This window comes from Harmonia axyridis, chromosome 3 (genome assembly GCF_914767665.1).
Source record: "Harmonia axyridis chromosome 3, icHarAxyr1.1, whole genome shotgun sequence".
NCBI classification, from domain to species: domain Eukaryota; kingdom Metazoa; phylum Arthropoda; class Insecta; order Coleoptera; family Coccinellidae; genus Harmonia; species Harmonia axyridis.
In genome coordinates, this window is record NC_059503.1 from 26,715,582 (window position 1) to 26,743,369 (window position 27,788).

Consider the following 27,788-nt stretch of genomic DNA (forward strand, 5'->3'; position numbering starts at 1 on the left):
TAAAGACGGTTATGTTATAATACCTCAAACTAGCTTCGAAAAAATATCGACAATCCTTTTGAACAAGCTCAAATTATATATGTATTCCCAATGTTTTCTTGACGTAATGTATGATCTTTAGGATGACTATCCTTCAGATCACAGGTTCCAGGATGATTCTGATGCAACCAATTATTTGATTGTCATTTTTGGGAAGATTCACACCAAGCCTTTTCGAAGAGATCAGTAGACCACTATTTTATTCTGCAAAATAGCTCAATGCAACCAAGACACATTGTCTATATGACACTTCTGATAAAAATTTCGAAGTCACAACAGAAGAAAAACTTTCCATACCTACTAAATTATTACCTTGTGACCTATATTTAGTAAGACTTCTCTGCTGGTTTTGGTTTTTGCTCTATTAAATATTTTGCTCAATTTTTTTACCCTGCATCTTCAAATGATTTCCGCCTTTTCTCTGCAATGCCTGCAAAAGGAAGAGAGCGATTCTTCCAACAATAGCAGAGGATAGCTATCACGGGAGATTTACGATTTTAGAACACGTTTGTAGTACTTGAACGCGAGTTCAGTCTCGGTACGTTGTTGGTGCGTTGGGGTTCCTCAGTTGAAGCAGAAGTGCTTATCGAACCGAGTTCGTGACAGATTTTTGCAAAAATTTTCTTCGATTTTTCCGAGTCACGATGTTGTACGTGAAAATTTGCCGTTAACGACGGAATTTGAATTCGAATTTTATGCGCTTTAAAATTCAAATTGTGCCGATTAAAAAACAAGTGATATGACTGGAAAGGTGATATATTCAAGTGAGTTCCAAAACGCTTGTGATTATTTTTGTTAGGTCCATCAGTTATTTTGGTCTGATGTCAAGGCTGGATATTTCGAAATAAAATATCGAATGAATGAATTCGATAAGACAATGGATGTTTTCGTATACACATTATATTTATGTAATACATTGGAGTTAATGGGATCATTTGAATTTTTTTTGTGGAAGGAATAGCGCCAACCGAATGATTAAGTTGTTTATTAATTCATAAAGTCAATGATATGAATTGTTTTGATTACAACAACGATCTGATTGCTGCCTTTGTCCGATTATGCGGGCTACCAATGAATTTTACCAGATGAAAAATTCTAGTTGGTCCCTCTATCTATATGATTTCGTTCAACTCATATTTTTTAAATTTATTTTGATCATCATTTTTCTATTTTTCAATCAAGTGAATGGTGAACTAACTTCGATTTTCTCTCGCATATACTTTTTTGAATCAGATTGTTATCAATTCCACATAAAAAATGTGAAAATGTAATTTAAAAAGAGTTTATTATTTTCTACTATTTTATAGAATATTATTAAAAAATTAAAATGAATTGAAATCTACTCTGGGATCTTTTGCCCTGCAGTTCGACTTAAATTCAGCGTTTTCAAAAATCACCTGATTCAAGTTTTTGATTTCCTATTCATATTTTTTGACGTTTCTCAACGGTTTTCAACAGTTCTTACCAATTGGTTGTATAAAATATCGATAGTACATAAATGAACTCCATTTTCCGGAACTTACCGGACTTATTCAGATTAAACTTTAGCCAATCAATCTAAATTACTAAACTCTCCAATTTCAAATCAGCAGGTAGTTAGAAAACTGTAGTTCCTACCAACAACTCGATTGAGTTGTTGGTTATTCTTAGACATCAACAAATTCGCACGTCGGCTTATGGAGTTCCCTAGAATTAAAATAACTATACTCTATATACTTGTTCAAAGTGTTTTCTGCTTCTTCTTTGAAAGAAACAAGCTTCGTGTAAAAATATTTTTCTATAAATACAAGCAGAATACCTATTAACCTGATCGAACCTGTTGTCTGAAAATTATCGATGATGTCTTTCTAATTAGTGATTAGTTTCAAATTTTGCACGAAGTAGGAAATTGTCATTTCATATCTACACCTTAAATCCTTACTTAACTCTGTCTTTTCGTGATCACTAAAATTTTGGATAAATTTTTAACGATATTCTTGTTGGATTCTATTTGCTTCTGTTGACATGAAATTCCGTATGTGGCTTGAAATTGTTTTACTTTTAAATAAAAATATTCATTTGGAACGAATCTGAAGTATTGAGATTAAAAAAATTTCAAAATGCTATATTTACGGAATCAATAGCAGAAATTTGCATTCAAGAGTTATAGTATTCACGGCCGGACCATTCCAAACCAATGAGCTTTATCGTTTCGGCAATTTTTGACTTAAAATTCGAAAAATACAGATGAAATTATATAGCGACCTGTTCATGGAATGAGCGCCCAAAAATCATGAAAGCTTCACAGTTATTAATTCGGGATGTTATTTTCCTTGAAATTTATTCATTTTGCATGATTTTATTATTGGAAATTATTTCACCAAAAGCCATGACAGGGGGAAACTAGAAGCATGAGAAGATCGAAAACAGTGAAAGGAACCAGAAGAAGTAACACGCCCCAAACAAGATGTATATAGGTATATGAAGAGTTTTCCAATCGGAATTATGCAATTTAAAATGAATATAATGGCCACACTGTATTATTCTTTACATTTTTTATGTCATTTGTGTTCTGCAGCTTATGCCATGTAATCAAGGAAACATACTCTCTTCAACAACGTTCAGAGATTGGTTTATCAAAATCAGTGCCCATTTGTGAATACTGAGAGGAGAATCATTAATCAGTTATCGACTCACTATAATAATAATGCAATACTAACACCCAGTTGCAGGAACGTTCATTAAAATTTAAGGCCGTCATTAAAGTTTTGATTCTCCAGTAGAAAGAGGCTACCTGCAGAATTTAATGGGGGATTAAAACATTAATTCGGCATTAAATTTTAAAGCATTAATGCTTTAAATTTTCCTGCAACTGGGCGCGAATGTCTTCATTACACTAAAATTCTCAAGGGCAAATTCACCCAGAGAGGCTCTAGTACTTGACTCTTGTAGTCTACAAAAGATACATTTGAACATAACTTAATCAAAAATAAAAGTATAAAGGAATTAAAAGAAAGAAAAAATTTTCTTATATGAGCAAACACAATTCACAGAGACATCATATTGATGATGAATCGAGGAGATAATCCATGATATTTTTCTATTTTACCTATTTTAATTTAAACTCGTTAGGAACACCATTGTACAGCCTGTAAATATAGTAACTGAAGCTTTTTTCAAAAGTAGATGTTCTTGCTGAGTACAAGATAAAATATTTCTACTATACGTTTGTTGATATTATTAACGTCAGTTCTGGTATATTAATTTATTGTTGAGTAGAGATGAGGGCTTCTCTTTGAGATATAGAATATACCGAGAGCGTAAAATTCAAAACGAATCCTCATCGGAAGACAACTCAACTCTCCCAGCTTATGTGACACATGATCATGATAATACTTCATGATTCCAAAGATGAACCTGATACAGCAGTTCTGCACACGCTGCATCCATCCCAACGTTTCCTGATCAAGACAAAAACTAAACACATAAATGAACTGTGACAAGACTAAGGTCTCGCACAGAACCTTTTCAGTATGAACTGGCAGATACGTTCTATGCTGATAAAACACTCTCTTCGAACTATACTTACTATACGTCTTCACAGAATCTTAAAGAATCCAATATCAAAATCCAAGTCTCTTATGCTATCCACTAACTGAATAACATATTTCTTTATTATTGCTTTGTTCCTGCCACTAACAACTATTTTGTTTGTTTGTTATTTGTTTTGTATCGTGTAAAAAAATTCACTTTGAAATTTCTCTGAAATAAGACGAATAGCAAGTCGATGTGTTTGCTCATATAGATATTTTTTTCTTTGTTTCAATTCCTTTATACTTTTATATTTGATTAAGTTATGTTTAGATGTATCTTTCGTAGATTAGAAGGGTTAAGTGGTATAGCATATTTGGGTGATCTTCCTCTTTAGGTTTCAAGTGAAATAAAGGTATTCATTATTATATAATTATTATTATAATGAGTTGAGCAACTGAATAATATCCATGAATACTTCTTGAATTTCTTTCAGTGTTCATTATAACCATTTTGAACTGTATTATTCCTATTGGAAAACCCTATAGTTCCTAAATAGATAATTCTTTTCAGTTGTATTTCATAAGACTCTCTCTTGACATTTGATGGGTTTTTGTTTATTCAAGATATTCATAATTTTCTTATGCCATTGATGGCATTCCACTTTCCACACTTTTCCGTCATAACCCCATCAAAATAATTTTCACGACAGCTGGATAATCGCGAAAACCTACCTCTCACGGAAGAAGGCCATAAATAAAAAGATTCAACGCCCATATCACCGATCACTATGAGGTTTATATTTCCCCATTAAGATATGATGGCTCCCTAGGTCAGATAGAGTGTTGTGTAAACGAGGAAACCTGTGCCTAGTTTATTGACCCTTTAAGATGCATTAGGAAATTGGAAAATATCTTGTTCCTTAACATATAATGACCACGGACTGAATATAAAATTTTCATCGACTTTTTTGAGGCGAAAATTGTGTCAAACTATCTTACCGATGAACCGATGAGGAATGTGTGGTGAAATTTAATTTTGTCCAATTTTGTTGAATTTTTAGTATGCAGAATATTTAAATTTTTCTGTATCTACATGCTGAAATCCAAGGTTTGGCAACTATTGCTCTCCTAGTGTCATCCGTTGTTTCACGTGGTTTGGCGCGCTTGAAGTTTGTTTTCTGAATTTCTGATATATTTAAGTATTCATCTCAATATATTTTGAGTTGATATGAAACGTTGATTCACTATGGGACATAAAAATTGCGTTCTTTGTGAAGAAACTCGCGAATTGATTGAAATATCGTATCACTGATATGTTTTCATTTCCGCGCGCTTCATGTCAAATTTGATAGTTCCGGTTGGGGACAAAATTTGCTTACTTAAAATGACATATGCTCCCTCTATCTATGTTCTGAGAAAATATTGGGTATTTTGTTTGCGAGTCTAGCGAAGGTGGCTGGTTACGAATCACAATCAATATGCTCGTTATAATTATTCGATTGAGAAAAAAAAATTGAGAAAAAAAGAAGAAACGATAAACAATAGTATAAACTTTGTAATTTTCTCTTTCATTCATTTCCATTACACAAATTTGAAATTCTTTTTTTCTTGAATGATGATTGATGTTATTCTATGGGAAATAATGAACCAGATTAAGTGGGATTATTGAATTCAGTTCAAATCTAAGATTTTCTAAATCCCTAACGATCTAGATTCGAAGATCAGATACCAACGGTCAGAGTCGTTTTTTCGACCCAAATACCTAGTAGCAGATGTTTCTTCTTCCCTTTCGCGAATTTGAAAATTGCACACTCTATTTGTTTATACAACCTCGATCTGTTCGTGAATGTTTCCTGAATGTGTAGTGGCGAGGAGTTTCCACTGTTAAAATGTTAAATCTGATTCAATGGCGTCGTTAATCGACTAAATAAACAAGAAGGATGGTGTAACATTCTAAGAATATCGACATGGAGACATATGGATCTCATCCCGTAATATTATTGGTTTGCTGAAGCTATATTAAATAAAGTGAGAAAACAATGCAAATATTAAACAATAGTTTATCATTTCCTGGTGTCCCACATAATAACACACTCTCAATAAATCCTGGGGCCCAGGGCCTAACATGTAAAGACATATTTTGTCTTAAAAATAATTCGACTTTACTCGTCAACATAGTCACCTTCAAAAGTGATATATGTACTCCAGTGCTTCTCTAACTGTTCGTCTTTGATTTCGAAATAGGCTTCATTCCACTTCCTTCATTAAAGCCATTTTTCCCCTGGAGCCAGTAATCACTGGGGGTCAAATCTGGGGAATAAGCTGGGTGGTCAAGCAGTGAAAAGCGCAGTTCATCATTTGTCAGAAGGTGAAAGAAATTTTGTCTCTTATCTGTCTTTCTTATTTTGATTTGTATTACCTTTTTTAATTCCCTATTCTCATGCTCTTTCAGCGTCATTTTTGTCTTCTTTCTTTATTTGTTAACTATTTCCCCAATAGTTTCAATTTTTATGTGATTTGTCGGTTGCTTATATACCATGGCGTGCCAACCGCTCTTCTGATTACGATATTTAGTGTACTTTGCAACTGATGCTATTATTTAATGTCTTTCGTATTATACCAAGTTACTCTTGCATACGCAATGCTTGAAATTATCACTATTTTTATTATCTTCAGCGTGTTTTCTGAGGAAAGTTTACTTTTCTCAGCTTTTTTTCCATTTTAGATTTTCTATTTTGACATTTGCTGCTTTCTCTTTCTTTACCGTTGTTCCTCCGTAGTAGATTGCAACAATTTTTGCCACTTTGAATCACCAGTTTTTGATGTATTCCATCAGTTTATCTAGGTCTATCTGTAACTACCTAGGTAATTGTTTTCCGCATTCTAATGAGATAGCAAATAGCGGTGTTGTCTGCAAACTGGGCTATCTTGCATCTATTCATTTTTGGTATGTCTGCCATGTATAAGTTGAACAGCAGCGGTCCTATCACCGATCCTTGGGGAACTCTGGCTTCAATTTATCTAATCGTCTACCTGGTTCTATCGATATTTTCTCTAATTTTTCTATTTGCCAGGTACGATTGTATTAATCTCGTGAGTTTGGTTGGAAATTTCATCAACTTCATTTTGTACATCTGACTTTGATGCCACATTTTATCAAATGCCTTTTCTATATCCAAGAATATTGTACCACTGTCTGCTGTTTCAAAATTCTGACACTCATCTTTTGAAGCTTAATACTAAAGAGGAGAATGTTGTGGTGCTTTCTGAACCAGATATATTCTGTGTAGTCTTTGTTACTGGGTATCATCACCACTGAAGACACACCATTGCTAATTTCTTATTTAACAGCGAATAGTTGGATGGTCAACAGTTACCAAAATGTTTTATGGGACTCAGATTCCAATCCCAATCCTCGACTTGGGTATACGAGGTCTTGCCCTCTGAACCAACCGAAAAAAGTGGCCTACGTCAAAAGGAACCGCAGATGAATGATGACAAGTGAAGTATTCCGAAATCAGAATTTCATGGATATTATGGGAATGATATATTATTATTATTATTTGAACTGGGGTCGTTGTGACTCGGTTCTCTACCCTAATCATTCATGGAAACCCAAGGAGGTCGTCAATGGCGTTGATAAAACTGACCACTTCCTTAGGGGCCTTGGCCATTACCTCCCGGGTATCCAGGATCAGTTTCCTCATGTGAATGGTTCTTAGGCCAGCGAACTCTGGACACTTGCATACCATGTGTTCAGCTGTTTCTGCTTTTGATCCACAGACCCTGCAAATCTCATCTGATGACTTTCCCATACGGTTCAAATGATGTTTCTACCGACAATGTCCCGTCAGCAGTCCCACCATCACCCGAAGCTCAGCTCGTGACAGCCTCAAAGCTTTCTGGCATAGGTAGGTGAAATCATCACGAATTTGTTGGTCTGAGTAAGTCCAGGAGTGTTCGTTCAGTGGGTTATCCTGTTAATCAACTCCCATAGCTGTACCGCAGCTTTATATTGGTCTTTTCCTAACCCACAGAAAGGCTCAAGTCCAGTAGGTGTTAACCTTGATGCACTTTTTGCGAGTTCATCGGCTTTTTCCTTTCCTTCAACACCACAGTGCCCTGGTTCCCATAGTAGACTCACTTTATTAACTCTGGCCAGTTGTTTTATAGTGTTACGGCACTCCCAAATCAACAGAGGACCCTGGCAGTACGATTCCAGAGATCTCAGCGTGGTCTGGCTGTCCGTGGTGATGTAGACATGCGACCTCTTAAGGTTCGTTTTAAGACACTCCTGAGCGCATACGTAAACAGCCAGTATCTCGGTCTGTAAAATAAAGGGCTCACTTCTCAGGGCTTTAGAGATCCTCTGTTTAGGTCCATATACCCCAATGCCAGTACCTCTCTCTGATTTTGATCCATCGGTTAACCATATGGATAACTTTTTGTCCCAACGATTTACGAAACTTATTGCACTAAGACGGTCGGTCATGACGTTTCAAAGGGCGTTTCAAAATCGAAGATGGTTGGCACAACTTCCGATGGTTATGCCAAGAGGTTTGAATCTAGTTGATTCAACATCCTCATATGTCCAACCTAGTTTTCAGGTAGGAGCTTTCCATTGAATGAATATGGGAATGATATAAGAATTGATCATTCTAATTTAAAAAACAGAAGGGTATCATGCTTCACCACTTCCGGACTAGCTTGTAGAGTCAAAATAATTTAAGCTTATGCGCTGAGAACTTTGAAAATTTCCAAGAGCTATCAACTGATCGAGCACCATTGACTCACCCTGTATATTTCAGGACAGTATAAAATATCGGCTTCAGTCGTTGAGCAGTGTAAATTCATCCCATTCGATGAGAAAATGTCGAATTTCGGAGATTTCGCTTGCATCATAGCCTGCACTTCCTCCTCCACGTGGTCATTTGAAACGAACACATAAACAAATGACTCTCGGCTTATAAATAAACGGTAGGAACGCACGCACACGGGGTGTCTTCCCGTGCCCGACCATTCGAGCCCATCGGTCGAGATGTCGATGCGAAAATCGTGAAAAGTGGTCGGGAAATCGCGAAAATTTCCATGCCCATCTACAAGGAGCACGGTGAGTTTCGGTCATTGTGGAGAGTGTCGATTTTCGCGATCATTCCTAAAAATAAGTTAAGTTCAGGCCGAATGTTATTGTTTAATGAGTTATAATCTGTTGGATGATTTTCATTGGTAACGATGAATGAAAGTTATGCAATTAATGGGAGCTGAAGTGTATGATTAATTTGGATATTTGGCGCCAGCTGTATCAAATCAGCGTCTTGAAAACCTCCAGCTTGAACAGGCTAAGTCCTTAAAGTTCAGAAGTGATTTGTAAGAAAATTATGGTTTCCTGAAGATAATGCAAAACGTCTCAACCACAAAACCAATACCGATATCAATAAGGAATTGCACTGAAATAAGTTTCGTTGACATTCAAAATTTTCAAAAATCATCATTGATGGTCCAAAATATTTCATTCAGTATAATGCAGCCACTAGCATTTTCAATTGTGTGATTACATGTAGTAAAGTTCTTCATAGATATTTTTTCTTAATTCGATTTTAAGCCTTTAAAATTCATGGATCATATTCTCGAGTTGGGAAGATTATTAAGTATAGCATCCTGTTTCTGTAGCAAATTTTATGCAAATATGTACCTAGTTTTCAATATTTTTGAGTTCAGCGTTAATCGTACAACGGATGAATTGATTATTTTCAATTCTATTTATGAATTCTAAACATTTCAAAACATGATATTATGGGTGTGGCGCAATTTTTCCTTTTCCTGCGACCCAAAAAACGCACATTTTTTTCGGTCCAACAGTATTATCACCTGAGAAGTCCTTATTTATGCATACGCAAAGAGCCTATATTAAAAAAGTCGAAATTTTTCAACTGAAAGTTATGTGTACCAATCCGAATACTCATAACAAATTTCTCCGAAATCAAACTTGTAGAACGCGAATATTGAGGTCCCAAGAATTTCACGTTTGCGCATGATAACATTATATCCTAAAAAAATCAAATTTAACTATTATTGTCCATTCAAATTCTATCAAAATTATATCAGTAGAATGAGCAATATGAAGATTCTAGCAATTATCTGAAATTAGTACGGTACCAAATTTCGGATTTGAAATCGGTTTAGAAGTGTAAAAGTTAACAATATACACACGCAGATGGGCCGACAAACACGAAACCAAAGTTGTTCAGAAAACTCAAAAGCAAGAATCGATATTATTGAACCAAAAAAATATTGAACTGTGTCACCTGTTACTTTTTGGTAGTTTTATACTTTTTATGTTTTCTCTGATTGAATATGATTACATTATGTTACCGCAGTTTCAATCTTGAAATCTTCATCCTTTCCTCCAAATATTCAATTTTATTGTTAGTAAAAAGTATGAATCTTGTTTTAATCAAAAAAATTTAGGTAACAGATTTAAAAAATGAGGAAAGCCCGGACGTGATATTAGGAACTATGGAGCGATGATGATTCGTGCATCAACTGTACCCTTGGATACCACATATATACCTATCTACATTTATGTGGTTTACAAGGATGTACATGGCGCATGAATCAACGATCCTTCGAAATCTGCTGACTTTACATTAATGTTCTCTTATTTTTTTTTTTCGATATTCTATTTCAATTTACAATGGTTCTGATTAAGTTATCAACAGAAGATGTTCGACGCAAGTTATTATTCTGTAGATATATTTCAATCTCAATCATATCAAATTCATAATCCCGGAAATATTGTTTTATCCTTTCCAATATTCTTCTTGAATTTTCTATGGTTCGAGTGAAGCTATCTACACGAAATTTTACACTTTGAAGTCGACAGGATCTGTAATCCCGGCAATATTGGATATTTCTTTTCCAATATTCTTGTTGAATTTTCTATGGTTCGGGTTTCGAGATGATGAAATTTTGCACTTGAAATTGTAATTTCACATCAACACCCAAAATCTTAACTCCTTCTATTTAATGGTCACGAAAATATTTGGGTAATTTTCTCGATATTCTTCTAGAATTTTCTATAGTCCTTGTCACGCGAGGATGGTTATTAATTTTTTTTCACGTAGTGGAAATATTTTGACTTTGGGGAAATAATAAAGCAAAGTGTGAAATTTGCAACTTTTTTTGACTTTCATGGGACCCCTTCGAAACTCAGTTTTATCAAGTATTATAGACGAATAGATAGTAGAAGTATAGTAAGAATTATCGAATACAGATACGACATGCCATGTGAGTAAAACTTGGAGTGATAACAATTCAGGAAAATAACGAAAATAATTTTTTCCTCGATTATCATACCGCCGGCAAAGGTTAGGTAGGTGCTCGATAGCCCGAAATAGATTTTTGAACTGGCGCCCTCAATAGTTGAAATTTGGGGTTTTATTTCCTTTCATTTATGTAAATGATCTATATTTTCATATTCTACCGACCAGAATCGTCCTTTTTGCAGAGACTGTAACACTTATTGATATAAGTCAACATTGTGATCAATGTTTAATCAAATACTATATTGATTAATTGCAATGCTCTTAAATTCAATTTGAAAAGAAGTAGATTCAATTTTTCATCTTTTTATCACTCGAGATAATATTGTTGAGCTACTTATTCAGGACCTACAAATTTTTTGGCGAAATTTTCAATAACGTATTAGGTACTAATTACATATGGAGGTATTTTGATGATACATTCACTAATGTCGCCATTAATGTTTTGTTGGTCGGGGGTTGTTTGCAAAAATCTGCAACTTAACTGTCAAAAGTTCAAAGGTGCCAAATCTCGTCAGGAAATGGCGGGATAAAGAAAGAAACTTTTGCAAGACCTTCAATGTTTCTCAGGCGATATACCAAGTGGAGCCGTCCTGGTGAAACCCCTTATCGAGAAGAATATCCCACAGCTCAGAACACGATGTTGTTCGAAAAAAACGCTGCATGTTACTCTTATAAAGTTAGCAGAGTTACTTTTCCAAAAATCAATGAAACCTATTGTAATAATAATCGGGTATTCATCGAGAATTTATTGCCGAAAATGTGCAATATCGTTAGAAACAGTAATTTTTTGAAATGCTACAATTAATATTAAGGAAACGGTTTCCTTAGTTTTTTCACATCAGATAGAAATACTCATAGCCTCTGCGATGGTATTTGAGGATTTTTTTTCTGTGTAGCGCTTAAAATTAAGTTAGCAGAGCTGCTAGCTTGAAAAAACTATTTTTTTTTCAGGACTAATTCCTGACAATTATTAGAATATCAAATCAAATTTATTCCAATAGGATCATTGATTTTCGGGAAAGTGATGTCAAAAAAAAATTTAAATTCAATTCCAATGAACTCGCGTAATTATATTTGCTTTTCTAAACAAACTCTATAAAACATTAACCATAAGAATTTATCGGAAAATAAATATCCAATATTTCCGTGACAACAGATCCGATCCGGTTGAGATTTTGCCTATACATATAAAATGGCAATTTCAAGCTTTGTGCAAAATTTTGATACACTCTTTCAAAGTAGGTACTAAAGAGTTATAAATGAGATCATACTACCATAATATGTTCAGGAGTTTAATGTTGAATTTCGCCTCTGTTGATACATGTCATACGTCATAAAATATTCGTTTATTTTCATATAGTTTGACCTGCTATTATTAAAAGTTCAAGAGTTGAATTTTCCGCATTTGCTAGTGGTTTGACATTTCATTAATGACCTGGAAAATAGGATTGTCCACTAGCTATTTTTTAAATGTGAAAGATAATTATGAGTTTCTACAGAATTACATTATTCCGGGCTTTTAACAGTCGTCTAGTCGATTTTTCATGTGTAATGCCTCTAGAGAAAAATAATACCGGCAAAATTTCTCGATTGTAATATATATGTTTTGGAAAACTGCCATTATAGATATTGCGGAAAAGAAACTTGAATATTATAATCGAGACATTTCACCTGCTTAAATAATTGTATCTCGAGTGTATTCGATATGACTATTTCTCAAGAAAATTAGTCGAAAAATTATATGATACTGTTTGAGAAATCTAAGAAAAAAAACGATTCTGGAGAAAAACAAATTTTTGAAGAATTACATTTTTTTTATTTTTTTTTAGTTAAATTTTAAAGTCAAAATTACAATTGTTGCGGTTAATTATTTGTGGAATATTCCTCTCAATTATCTGATTCTATTTTTTTGCCAATGCTGAAATGACAGATGGTTTATAGAAATGGTTCGTCATTTTGAATTTTTCGTGCTCATTCCAATACTTTTCGAAGATATTGTTTTTCATTTTGATAATGGATTTGTCCTAGAGACATGTTTTATATCAAATTCCTCTTTCCCAATTAGGAAGTGTGGTTTGAAAAAGTCTCTCAATTGTTACATTTGGATTTGTCGACCTTTCCAAGGGATATTATAGTGAATGGGATATTTCATTTTCTTTATTTTTTACTAACCATTTATTATTCGATGAGTTTTTCGAACCACCTTGGGAAGTTTTGGAAAATATTGGGTCATATTTCACCCGTCCAGGAAAGTTCTCCAGAAGATCATACTCTTTTAATTATAATGCTTTTTTGTATTTCCTAGTACTGAAATCTGATTCCCCATAAAAAATACTCCCTATTGGCCCATTTAACGTTTTTGTAGTCTTACAAAAACGTTAAATGGTCTCAATATTAACTGAGATAGCTATTCAGTAGCTAACAATCACCCTGTACTTTTCTTGAATCATGTGTGCTGTGGTGTTTCATAAAGATTTCGTGCTGGATTCTCTATAATCTACTGTTTTTCTTTTTCATATTACAAGTGTAGTATTCTTATATTTCAGCAAGTTTTTCTGCAGTTCTTTCTCGATGGAAGGAGTAGGTTCTGTTCAGAAGGAATTCCGAAAACTGATTCCACACTTACGTTCTTGTTTTCGTGGTACTCAAGTCACCTGTTTGGCAATTTCATTTTGAATTTCTTCCGAGGAAATATTTTCGGATCTATCCTCATCTTGGTGGCTCATTTTTCGGATGAATGAACGACAAATATGTTCTTGGTGCAATTTTCAATTGACTATTTGACAAACATATATTTTTCTAGCTATGGGTAATGTTTTATCGCTGTGAAACGAGAGTCACTAAGGGAACTTTTCACTGAAATGTAAGGAGTAACATGGTCAACAAAAAATTCGTGGAAGCCATCAATATGGCATATTATATATTTTGTCTAAACTCAGCTCATATTTCATTTTCGAATAGTCAACTAAGTTCCTATCATAAACTACATCGTATCAGGAAATTAGTTGAGAAGCGTATTTCAATCGTTATCGATACAAACTCATTAATTGTAAACAATCAAAACTAATATGCCGATTTATTTACATATTGCTCAAGTTTTTCTTATATGTGTTATCGAATCTATTGAAAATAAATAAACCAATAGTATTTTGACTCTCTTAAGCCGCGAATAAAACATATCAATGCCATAAAATACTATCACTAACTCAATTTTTCACCTATTCCCGATTAAGTAATGACACTTGAATTTAAAAAAGTAGGTTTGAAGTACACAGCGGACATATGCATAAAAAAATTGTTAAAAAATTCAACAGTGACAATTTCAAGGAGGTTATAATTACTGATTACCGAAAACGCTTCACTTTCTATTTTCCAAGGAAAGCTTCGGATGTGGAGGAGAATCGGATCACAGCTTTGTTTATTTTCAAATGGAACATTCTGTAAATATTTCTTTCTGCACCCCAGTTATCCACAACTACCTCAACATTTCCTGAATTCATGCTTCTGTTTATGCCCGCTTCTTTCCCGATATCTACCAGACCCGAAAACTTCAGTCTCAGTCCAGAGCCGTCCGAGTTCTGACGTTATTCCTTCTTCGCGTACGGGCCCTGAAGATGCGCAACGTTTCGTTTTGTCCACGATTGTGATAGAACTCGGGCATGGCCGCTCAACAAGGTAGGAAGAATAGAAACGTTATAATTAAAAAAAAATTATTAATTAGCTTTTTCTGAATTTTTTGGAATGTACATTTGAAAAAAAACATTCTTTATTTCTTAAAAATAACATGCCGGTTCGTGTTCTTGTGTTGTCCTGGAAAATGTATAATTATCCTTATATTTTGAATCTTACCTTGTGTTTTAACTGTGATGTGAATGCTGTGGGATTTCATCTTATAACACTTTCAAAATATAAAAATTTTTTCCAGTTCTCAAAAATATACACTTTAATTTTTTTTTTGAGTCTTTTTTATACAGGAAGTTCTCAAACTGGAGATATAAAGAAGAATGAGAGATGCTTTGAATAATTTAAAAAAAAGTCCTCTAAACATGGGCCAGCAAACCTTTTGTTTTCGAGATACAGGGTGCCCTTGTGTTCCTACTTTTTTGTGATGATTATACCAGTTTATAGAGTTCTTATTAATCTTCGCTTTAGATTGGTCAAATAAGAACCAAAAATTATAATTAATTTATCAATCACAACTTACAAACTAGATTTTTATAAACATTCCAAACCTCATTGATATCATGATTTTTTTTTCAAAACTCTTACGTCAATTTCGTCCATCGACTGTTGTTTATGTTTTTTCTTGGTTCATTTTTACGACACTTTTTGGGTAACATGCCCTATGAAATCAAAGGAATGCCCTCATTTCCTGACTTTGGGCAGAAAATGTTCGAATGAATTAGATTGATCCCATCGATTAATAATTTACGTTGAAAATCAATTATGTTCGATCTAAGCTGGAAACATCATAAGTTTCGAAAAAGATGAGAAAGCACTGACGTGGATTTCTGAGCTTTTGAGTGCTCGATCATTCACCCGCTATTGCCGGCCGCTATTTGCACAAAGCTTGAAATAATTATTCTATTCAGGGTGATCCATTAAGAATGCTCAATATCTTAATTATATTTAAAATTCAAATATGGATTTTGATTTTTGCAATTATTTTTAATGTTTTCACCATTTCTTTTTAAAAATTGGTGATTTCATGTTGTTTGGTATGAGACTTGCCAATTTTGATTCTAATTTAGCATTGCTTACATTGATAGAAAGAAAATTTTTTTCGGCAGATCCATCATAGAGATAACGAAAAATTTTAAATGGCGCGAAATTCTACAAAAAAGGGAATTCTTTTTGATTCCTGTAACTCTAGCGGTTTTTTAGTTATTTGCATCTTAAATTTCAATATATATGAATTTTACAAAAAATTATATTCCTTTAATATGTAATAATACTAAATTTATGGAGAAAAAATTAAAACCTTCAAAGTAAATGTTCAAAATGCATACCACTTATTTCAATACACTTCAGGAACAAAATTTTCTTCGATTTATTAGACACAATTGAGTGCAATTAGCATCCTCTATAAACAATGATTACTGAATAATTAGAGTCTATTTTGGCACATCCTCACATCCAAACAAAGTAAAATCACCAAATTTCGAATTGAAATAGTGAAAACATAAAAAATCATTGCGAAAATCAAAATCCATATTTAAACTATTAACACCCAATATCTCGAAAACTAGTAATATTATATGAGGTATTTTGGACAGAATCATTATATTTAGATATTCTAACTATTCAAAGAGAAAGAATTTTATCTCGGCATCAGAATTAATTTCATAAGAAAACATTTCACGGTAAAAGTGAATCGATAACTTAATCCTCCAATTCGCGTGATATATCTTGGAAATCTACCAAAACGTCCATTACTAGGTGTTTCAATGCGTTGTCTTTTTTTAGACAGGCGAATATGATCAGCTGTTGGCCTACTCAGATCCGCAAACTTACATCAACCTTTTTTCCAATGTTTCTACGCTCAAGTTCAAGGATTTCGTTGATTTTCCAATGACCTGAATCCGAGAAAAATGTTAATTATCCTGATTGAGTGGGTCCCTTTGTCTTCACCCGAATTATTTTACGACATTGATCCTACATTACGAAAATAAAAATACCGCTATCACAACAGGATGTGGAAAAACTCGATTTTAACGAAAGAAAGCGTCGAAAACTTCCCTCAGTTCTCTCGCGCTTCGTACGATGAACGTCGAGTACCTCGAGCCGCGTAAGTGGAAGGAGACGGTGTCGAAGGTGTTACCCAGGGATCTAACCGTGGTGACGCGGAATTTACGTAGGTATTCTAAGGGCCGTCCTATCTTAATTGGCCCGCGTTGTTCTCTAATTAAATGCGGAAGATGAAGGTGAACAAAGAGGAGGAACACGCAGTTTGATTGTTCGGTCTCTGGTATCGCCAAATTATCCTAACGAGACCATATCACGGTTGAATCGGTATAATGCCATGGTCGAAATTCGCGTACCTCTTGCATTTGAATTGTGCAGGTTGTTGTGGTTGGTGCGGATTTTTACGAGGGTCAAAATTGGGAGTATTGAATACGGTAAGAGGTACATGCTAATTAAAGAGCATCTTAAGGAGTTGAAGAACCCTTATATCAAATTTTAATATGTGCACTAGATCTTTTAGTCGTTACAATAATATTGGTATAATATTTCCGATAATTCAAAGTACAAAAAAAATATTTCCGATAATAAATCTGTGGTATAAATAGGATAAAATTTGGCGAATCCAACCTGAGATATTTAATTCAGATTTCATTATATTATTCTCCCACAAAATATATTATACCATTTATATATTGAGAAGATTATTGAAACAATTTTATTGGAAAATTGTATGATAAATATCAAGCGGAAGTTCGGTAACCCGAAAAAATTTCTTGCTGACGTACGAATTTTTTATTCAATTTTGGACTTTCTGAACGTAACATAACGTGAATTATGAAAATTTCAAGAGGATTTGAAAATGTTATTACTTGAACGATTCTTAAGAGTTATAATTGAATTTAATAATAACGACTTATCAGCCAACATTATAGTGTTACTTTAGTCCAGTCAATATGTGTTTTTCACCGAAAAGTTTTGGAGAGCATGTTGATTTCTTCAATTTCATAGTTTTTTGTGGTGTTTAATCCGAATCTGAGGTTTGAATATATAAAATTTCCTACAAATTTTTTCCTCAGATTTTTTGTCCGATAAACCATTTTGGCTCGAACGATAGTTAAAAATATGCGTATTTTTTCTGTCTCTGCAAAAACCCACTTTTTGGGGTAGTTTTGATTTTTTCGATTCCATATGTTTTTTGGGGTGCTGAATCCGAATCTGAGGTTTGCCAACAAAATTTCGTGACAGTACAAAAATGCAAAAAAAAAGGAAATAAAATTCCCTACAATTCTATTTTATTGAGGATTTTTGTCCAATTTTGTCGGAAAATATGAATTTTTCGTGAATGACCTTCCTATACAAAAATTTGAATTTCAGTACTGTATTGCATAAATACTACGACAGTATATAAAAAACAAACTAAATTTCAAAAAGTGATTTTGAAAAAAGTTTTTTCTAAACTGATATGGCTTTTGGAGTAAAAAACGTGGGTTTTTGTAGAGACAGATAAAATATGCCAATTTTCAACTATACATAGTCAGCCACTCAAACTATGTATAGTTGAAAATTGGCATATTTTTCACCTTTTTTCGCATTTTTTTTTCATTGTTCCGTCACGAAATTTTGGTGGCTGATCTAAATTTGGGATTAAACACCCGAAAAAACATATAACATCGATTAAATCAAAATTATCCCAGGGTTTTTGCAGAAACAGATAAAACAAGCCAATTTTCAATTATCATTTGATCCAAAACAAAAACCCTCAATGAAAGAAATTTGTCGGAAATTTTTTTTATTTTGTTTTTCTTTAGAAAGATCATTGCGTCTGATTGCGTAGTGCTCAGGAATAAATTCTCAAGGTACTGTCCTTCTTTTTTATGTGAGGTCCCGGCAGTTTTTAACGATGCAAATTAAAAAAAAAGTGGTCTGATTAGAGTACTAATTTTTCTCACATATATCTTTAAGTATTAGAATAATTGAAACTGACGGTTTCACCCACCTGAAGTCTGCATAGCTGCGAGTATTTCTGTCGAAATTCAAAGAAAAGTTTTGGAGAGCCAGGGTTATTCTTCAGAATAACCCTGGCCTCGAACTCTTATGTGAAATAAATAGTTCATATATCTCTCATCAAATACTTCCCTTCCCAGTTACCTTATTGGATGTATACAATTCGGCTACACTTATGAATATATTCTTGGTGATCGAAGGTACAATCTCACCTCGGAACATTTGAAACAATACGTGGTTGTTCACAAAATGATAAATATTAGCTAATCATCTTATTTGTGGATATATTTTTATTCAACTGAATGTATAATGATTTTGAAATACCTATCGTATTATTGGAAAATGGAAAATGTAGGTAGGTAATCGACTTGTATATTTATATATATTATGCATACATAATATTTCTCTTTCAACTTTATCAGCAATTTTTTCTGGATATATTTGGGAAATGGGCCGATTAGTTATTATACGATTTCATTAATGTTGATACTGATAAAAAAAATAGTAATCTCTTGTTTTTTCGAATGCATATTTTAACAATTTTCATGCATATTTCTTGTATATTTGTAGGCCTATTTCAAGCTTTTCATGTTGCACATAATCTGGTCTCTACTAATAACAGTTAAAGAGGTTTATAACTCGAGACGAGAAGATAATTCAACTCTCATTAATAGAAACTGATTGTAAATATAGTTCCAATCTAGAAAACACTTCGGGCATTCCACTGCATCAGTGCCGATGGCATCCAGCTGGCAATAATTCTTCTCTCCTCAATAAACTATTTTGTAATGGTCATTGACACATTTAAAGTATGACAATGTAGTCATATAATAATATTCAGAACTGTTGTTTTTCTGTAATGGATATCGCTTGAAATCCTATACTCTTGAACTGAAATATCAAATATTCTATCGCCAAAAGATTTTCATCATTTTCATTTTGTTATCAATTAGAATTGAGCTAAATTTTTTCGAGTACCCTGTATTCGATGATCTGATAACTCGTAAGCGAGAAATTAATGCCCTAAATTAATAGACTGATTACTGAGTTACTAATGGTACACACGCAGCCGTTGCATAATTGTAACACGAGTGAGCAATAAATCAAATCGAATATTTTCTAGCTCACGTCCTATAATCGACCAACTTAATTGCAGTAAACAGTTTTGGCATCGTCACCTAATCGAAATTCCCGCCGTTGATGAAGTATCTAAAGAATTTGTTGGTGTGCAAACAGAACCTTGTTGAACACCCACACGTTTAGGACATACGCACTTCCCACTTCAGGCACCTAGATACCAAAAAGGAAAGTGGAATTGAGTCATGTGAAACTTGTCCAATAATAATTCTTATGATAACGATCACATATTCAAAATATTTTTTTTCGAGTTTGACTTTTGACATAATGTATAACAGTCAATAATAAAAGCTAGAGATACTGGAGGTTAAAATGCCAGACCTCTGAAATTTTCGCTTTGATAAAGATTAAGGAATCATCTTAAGAGAAAATTGCTTCATACTGGCTTTGCAATTCTTCAGAATATTTTTAAAGCCAGAATTTAAGTATCAAATCTTGAGCCCATCTCATTATGCACTAGTTTTTTCATTTATCGCAAAATAGCAAATCATGTCATAAAATTTTATAATAAAAATATCATTATAAACTAGGATTGAATAGATTAGCGGCTGGGTAATCTTAATGAATATGGAAACCCAAAATTTATGAGACCTGGAAACTTGTGCTACAACTATTGTATTTCAACACTTCACTCAATAAGTCCGGAGCTAACAAAAAAACAAATTTTTCTTTAAAAATTAAATAAAAACAACAAATATATCGTCACTAGAACTTTAATATTTCACGCCACTTGTTTGGGATTTTTTGAGTGACGTGTTAATATCTGTTCTCAATTATTTCAGTGTGATCATTTTTCGGGATGAATAAATTTTGTTTTTTGAATTTGATATTTCCGCACACAAAATGCATATCAGATCATTCCGAACAACAATGGTTTCGTGTCTGTCTGTGTATGTGCTTCCGCGAATTATCTTAAGGGGGATTACCACCACGTGGTTTTTTGCATATCAGTCAAACTTTGGTACCTATCATTTTTCCTCTGCAGAGGGAAAATGATAAAATCATAATTTCGTGGATGTCGTCCTACAGTGCTACCCTCTACTCATTTGCTTCGAAAAAAGATGACGTGAACGTACAATCGCAGAAGCGTCATGACGCTTCTGCGATAACCAGAATTTGTACGGTGTACAAAATTTTACGTTCACCTCATCTTTTTTCGAAGCAAATGAGTAGAGGGTAGCACTGTACGACGACATCCACGAAATTATGATTTTATCTATTTTGTAATTATTTTTGGTGGATTTATTTCATGAATATTCAAAAAATATATCTATGCTTTGAACGAAGTACATATCATCAATTTTTTTCGAGAAAAAAAAAAGTTACCAAAAAAATTTTTTTCGGCAACCGTCCGGGAAGTGCTCACTTTCCGGACGCTTTTTCTCTGAGAAAGTAGCATTTCCCGGCCTAGTCCGGAAAGTACGTACTTCCCGGACTAGTCCGGAAAAGAATCATAGAATCCATAGCAACCGAGATAACGGCTGACAGTTCATATGAAATTAGTTGTCAAAAATTTGCATGTTTTTTTATCGCAATCGCAATAAAATATGGAAAGCAGCAGCGATAGTGTTATTTTACATGGTTGCCGAAAAAATATTGTACGCAACACGCCCGAAAATGGTTTTTTTGGACTCACAGACTTCCAGGACTCGCTTACGCTCGTCCTGGAATTTTGTCTATTCGTCCAAAAAAAACATATTTTCCGGACTTGTTACGTAAATTACTATTTTTTTCATTCGCAAATTAAAAATATCCACTTTCTTCCATGTAGGATATATACTATTGTTTATAGAAATTATGAAAAAATCCCATAGAAATCGGTGATTTGTAAGAAGAAATAGATATTTCTAATTTCGTTTCGAACTGAGCAACCATGTATTGGTTTTCCCTCTAAACAACCTTCATCTTTACAATTTAAACATTGATTACTTTCTGATTTATCTTGCACCATCTGTCAAATGACGTTTAATGTGGCCTAATCACCGATTACACTAAACAGGAAAATTTGGACGTTTATTTTCCCGATTAGTTTTAAACAGGATTCTGCGCATAGACCTAATATCAATTTGATATAATGTCTATGGTTCTGCGCAACTCAAAACGTCAAAACATATGACTTATTACATAACCATAAGGGCCAGTTGCACCATTTGCCTAATCGTTGATTAAAAATTTAAACATTGATTACTTTCTTATTTCTCTTGCACCATCGGTCAAATGACGTTTAATGTGGCCTAATCACCGATTACACTAAACAGGAAAATTTGGACGTTTATTTTCCCGATTAGTTTTAACCAGGGTTCTGCGCATAGACCTAATATCAATTTGATATAATGTCTATGGTTATGCGCAACTCAAAACGTCAAAACATATGACTTATTACATAATCATAAACATTATGTCTTTATGGACATAACCTGATGGTGTCACATGATATGTTTCTGTGTTTGGTTTTGTGAGGAATTTAAATTGAAATATGGATTCTGATTCAGATCGTGAATTATCATTCAATGACAATTTATAATGATAATTTGTGGTTTATTTTAACTTTATCACCACAAGAACAGAGAACATTATACTAGAAAATTGAAATTCCTGATTTTTCTATGATCACCGTCGATATTTTGTAATGTTGACAAACATATCTCATATTTAGCTAAACATCGTTTATTATCAAACGGTGCAATTGGTAGAAATTATAATCATCGATTAGTACTAAACATTGATTAGGTAAACAGCGTTTATTTTTTGAATGGTGCAATTGGCCCTTATCCTATTTTAATGGAATTTTGTATGAGTATCTTATTTGAGCCTGCAATAAGCATAAAATTTTCATTCAGTTGAGCTTTTTGTGGGTGAATTCGTGAATTGAGTAAAATATGTCTCAGAATCGTTACTGAAATATGTTTTAATTCCGCTCCATCTTTCAAATTTTGTTAGTATAATTATGCTGGAGACGATAATTGCTCACTGAAAATAATATATGCCTCTAAACCTATAAATTTCGCTTTCTACTGGATAAATTTCGATGAAATTTGCTATGGGTATTCAGGTTGGGACATAAATGGTTCCATGTTAATGTCAGCTACTAAGAATACACCTACAGCGTTGCATTTGCAGATATAAGTACTTCTCAGGAGTGACAAGACTGAAACTAACAGACTGTAGTGAGCTGATTTTTTAGGAGCGCAGAAAGAAAGAAGCCTAGTGCCACACCGATTGGCAGATTATTTTTAATTCAATTGCTCCATTAAAGTTTCCGTATAAGTATCTAACTTATCTTTTTAACTAAATTTCTTGCAAATGCATAGATTCAAAGCAAAGATTAGATGACGGAGGAATGAAATCCTTCAATTCCATTTTTAGAATTCAATATTCAAATTTCAATATATAGATCTACTAAAAATTAAGAATATGTTAAATAACTGTTCAAACGGCTTACCATCAATTTCATTAAATTTTAGAAAAATGATTACTTCACTTTCAAAATAATATATGATAATTAAATTGTTTTTTTCGGCAACCGTCCGGGAAGTGAGCACTTCCCGGACTAGGCCGGAAAAGAATCATAGAATCCATAGCAACCGAGATAACGGCTGACAGTTCATATGAAATTAGTTGTCAAAAATTTGCATGTTTTTTTTTCGCAATCGCAATAAAATATGGAAAGCAGCAGCGATAGTGTATTTTACATGGTTGCCGAAAAAATATTGTACGCAACACGCCCGAAAATGGTTTTTTTGGACTCACAGACTTCCAGGACTCGCTTACGCTCGTCCTGAAATTTTGTCTATTCGTCCAAAAAAAACCTATTTTCCGGACTTGTTACGTAAATTACTATTTTTTTCAATTTCATCGCCGTATCTTCCATATGGAGCTGAATAGGTAACTGTGTTCTATAATTATTTTTTGCCATAACTGCCTAATTAAAATCCATTGGTCAAGATTGTCCAATAAATATGAGAATCATCCTCCAACTACCACATAATTCTTGTTATTCTTCATTCCACCGTATTCGGGTTGAGAACTTTAAATATAGACCTCGTATACTTCGACAATAGTATTACGGAAGTAAGGTTGATGCAACATTGATAGATTGATTGATAGGATCGTCGATGAGCAGAATAGCGGGTATTCTATTTCAATCAACCCCGTAACTCGTAACCTCGGAACGTCAAAAGATGACATGAATCAGTTTATTATTGCTCATGATAAACCTTTGGAATTATTCAAGAAACAAAATTAACCCCTCTGAAGTTTTGACAGCTCACATTCCGGAATATTTCGAATGAAAAAATCAAATAAAAATAAAATCGTCCACAGCTCTTCTCGAGAACTAAAGGGTTTTCCAATAAGAGGTTTCATTTTGAAGAGCCGGTATCTGGGCACAGAGCCGGCGTGAGAAGTGAAACAGTGAAGCGACCGTTTCAGGCGCTTCTATTTGAAGGGCGGCAATTCGGCCCAGTTTGCTGGTCGCTTTTTCATATTTCTTTCTTGATTCTTAAACGCAACATAAGGTTGTTCCGCTCCACTGTGTTTGTCAATATCCGCTGCGTTAAAACTCTCCAACCGCCTTCACTAAGCGGCCTGTATAAATTGTATAATGAATAACAAATGGCAGCTCAACCAATATAAACAGAATTCCCTCTTACCCTCAGTAAAAGAGGGATAAAATCACTATGTATTTCACAAAGACAAAAAAACACTACCTTCGCTTTCGAATTATTTGGATGTTTACACATTCAACATAATGAGAAATTCCTACGATTTTGCATTCGAAACTAGTTACTGTTAAATGCCAAATGTTTTCAGTGGAACACATGTTTGTAATCCCAATTAGTTTTCGAAGCAATACTGAAACTTTGCATGCCCTACCGTCCATTGTATCTTGTGGTGTGATAGATAATCTGTTTTAAGATCTCTCAGACACATCATAATATAGAAGTTGAATTTTTTATGTATACGGATATACTACGTGTAGTTCGATATTTTGACTTATGTCTATTATGTATTTCTTCTGTTTTGCCGTTTTATTTTCATTCAAAAACCTTGGTTATGAGGGAGAGCATGTTGTTATTGATGCTTTTTCAGCAGCAAATTCGCTACAAAAATGGTGAAAATTTTGGAAAACTAAAGCACTTTCGGGTTGTCGTGAAGCACCTTTTCGGCGGCAATTGTGAAACTGATGGAAAATTTTGAGCTGTTGGGACAAGTTAGTGATGTAAAAATTGAAAACGCGTGCGTCGCTCAAGAAAAACTTAGAAACCTCTATTTTTCAATTCCTCGTCGATCTTGGGAATTGGGCATTGCATAATCGGCATAACACTGTATTTTGCATGAAGACTTATGTAGGTACGTTTTTTTCTCAACAATACGGCGCTATGTGCCATACAAGCAGAAAACAATCGCAATATTCGAGTATTTGGCAAATACTATATCTGCTGAATATCTCAGTGACAACATTTTCGATCGTATTCAGATTTTGTCTGCAGATATGAAATAATAAAATGATGCTTCGTGCAAAATTTTATGTTGATTGCGCCACCAGAACCATAGAAAATTCAAGCAGAATATCGAAAAAAACTTATATTTCCGACTAGATTGAATTTTAATTTTCAGGAGGATCGTTTCATCACAGCTCCTCATCTAGGTAAAATAACCGACACCAATCCCATCTCATATAAAATATTTCCTTGTTCTATGGCCCCCAATAGGCACATTTATAAAAGAGGGCCCAAAAGCTTTTAACACCAAGCTATTACATTTCTTAATATTTCTCAAAAAAAAAAAAAAATAGCTTCCAATAATATCTGGATGGCAGCTCAAAAGAGATTATGTCTGTGCTAACAATCATTCTGTTCTTCGGCTGATCGTGTTGTGGGTTTGTGCAACTCGATACTGCTTCTGCAGGCAATTTCTACACTTAATGATTGTCGGCGAACCGTCCACTTTTCAAATTCCAACGTTAAAATACGTAAGTAGGCATCTGGTTCTGTAACAATTTTTTTAATGTTTGAATCGATGCAGTTCCGCGGGATGAGGTCACCACAGTAACGTATAATTTTGAATTGGAAGGCCTTTTTTTTATCTACGTGCAGAATGCGTGGCAAAGAAAGAACTCTGTAAATTGTACACTATGGTTCATTATTTGCTCTTCCACAGGAAAATATATACTAACATAACTGGAAAAAAACTCCATATGAAAAGTATCAACCCCCCTCTCTTTGTACGTAGAATTAACTGAAATAACAAAAACAATATAGGTTCTTATTTAAAAATCTTAAGTTTTGATGAATTTGAATTGTTCAAGTTCATGATCTTCTAATAAACACCCTGTTCATTTTTGGTCCAAAAAAGCAAACAATCTTATAATACTACATATTTGCAGAATTAAAAATAAAAAAGGATTCTCGAAAGAAACATTTTCTGCAGAAATATTCAAAAAAATGTGAGTCCTCGTCGTCACCATTTTTTTTTCATAAGAATTCCATTAACTCATGAACCATTGAGTTATTAATCAAAGTATTGCATGTTACTGAATTTGTCATCGAAAAATCTATGGCAATAATATACTGGGTATGCCATTCGAAATAAAGCAGTAGTAGTAGTCTGTTTCCGGTATAACCGGAAGTTGTAGTGATCTGAAAATATTTTAGGAAGCAAGATCGTTATCTCAAACCCCAATATACAAATTTTCAGCATAAAATTATGATTAGTTTTCCATAAACGTCTAATATGCCATCGCGGTTAATCACTCTGTGATCTGTATATTATGTATTTCCGATATTCTTCTTGAATTTTCTCTTGACGCGAATCACCATGAAATTTTTCATGGAGCTTTGAATTGTTATTTTAGAGAATTTCATTTCCATCGAATCTGTAGGTTTGAAACGATTAAGAAAAATATAGTGAAAACTTACTATGAAAATAATGATTCTGTAATAAGTACGTTTCGTACATTACAGTCAGCAGTCAGATTATGGTCGACATAATGGTCCATATAAATGTACAATTCGTCAGACAGTGAAAAAATTCGAAGAGACTGGATCTGTAACTGATGTCTTAAAACTCCATACATCATTGAAATGCACGCTCGACCGAGAATATTTCTTCTGTAAGTAAAAGTGTTGAAGAACATCCAAATATATTCATTCCTCGGCACGCACAATATTCGGGCCTCTCTTACGGCACGCTATGGCGTATTTCGCATCTGCATTATTTCGAGATTTTATTTATTTTGTATTCACCTCTAGCGTCAAAACTAGCCTATAGAAAACTTTTGCCTCTTAATCTTTTTGTTTGAAATGATTTGGAATATATGTCAAAAATTTAGCTAATTTGACAGGAAACTACTTTCCCTAAAAAAAGTATGCGGTGTCCTTTCTAGTTCAACAACGGTACCATATAAAGTGCTGAAATTTCTTTCAAAATTTAGATAACGAAATGAATAATGAAAAAGGATATGTTCCGAAAAGATGAGACAACATCTGAGTGTTCATAAACAATCTCGCCTGTCATTTTAACGAATCACTCCACAGGGTGTTCAGAATAAAACCTCACTTTTCGTTTTTTTGTTCACTTAAAGTATATAACAAAAAATGAAGTGAATGAGGACGCCATCTGGACAGATATGTACCCAAGGATTCAAGATGTAATTCAAAAAAATAATTGCTGAAATCAGCCAAAGGGTTCAAGAGAAAATGAACTACAAACTTCGTTGATATTTTATGCATTCCTCTAATTTAGCCGGTATGTGTATTTAAGATCAGAAAATTACAGATATTTGGGCAAAATGATAACCCACTGTTAACCAGGAACAAGCGCGCAAAAGTATCCTCTCCTCGAAGAACGCTATCTTAATTTCGTTGATGGGTACCTGCATACTTTTATTTTCCAACTTTCCTTATGAAGTCGAGTAACGAGTTCAAAGTGTTACTAAACTGGGTGGGACCGTACTGTATAATCGTGTTGTCCAAAGTGAATTATGGATTCCTTGAACGTATCATTACTTAAAAGTTTATGTAGATCAGGCTATTGTATTCTTAGTAGAACCGTAACTAATCCAATACTGGTATGTAATTTCTGT

At 33.8% G+C, this 27,788-nt stretch overlaps 1 protein-coding gene across 11 annotated transcripts in view; it reads left to right on the forward strand.

Moving 5' to 3' along the window:
* LOC123675734 (aminopeptidase N-like) overlaps positions 1 to 27,788 on the forward strand; it is a 42,230-nt gene that overhangs the window by 3,676 nt on the left and 10,766 nt on the right. For 3 of the 11 annotated variants that reach the window (XM_045611214.1, XM_045611216.1, XM_045611218.1), the window contains exon 1: positions 16,884 to 16,995. The exons of 2 other annotated variants lie outside the window; for them this stretch is intronic. In XM_045611214.1, coding sequence (XP_045467170.1) covers positions 16,899 to 16,995 — 97 coding nt within the window. In that variant the 5' untranslated portion in view covers positions 16,884 to 16,898. Of the gene's footprint in view, positions 1 to 543; positions 804 to 8,514; positions 8,662 to 14,407; positions 14,552 to 16,623; positions 16,731 to 16,883; positions 16,996 to 27,788 lie in introns of those variants that run through there. 6 more of the 11 variants (XM_045611222.1, XM_045611225.1, XM_045611224.1 and 3 more) reach the window with 5 other exon arrangements.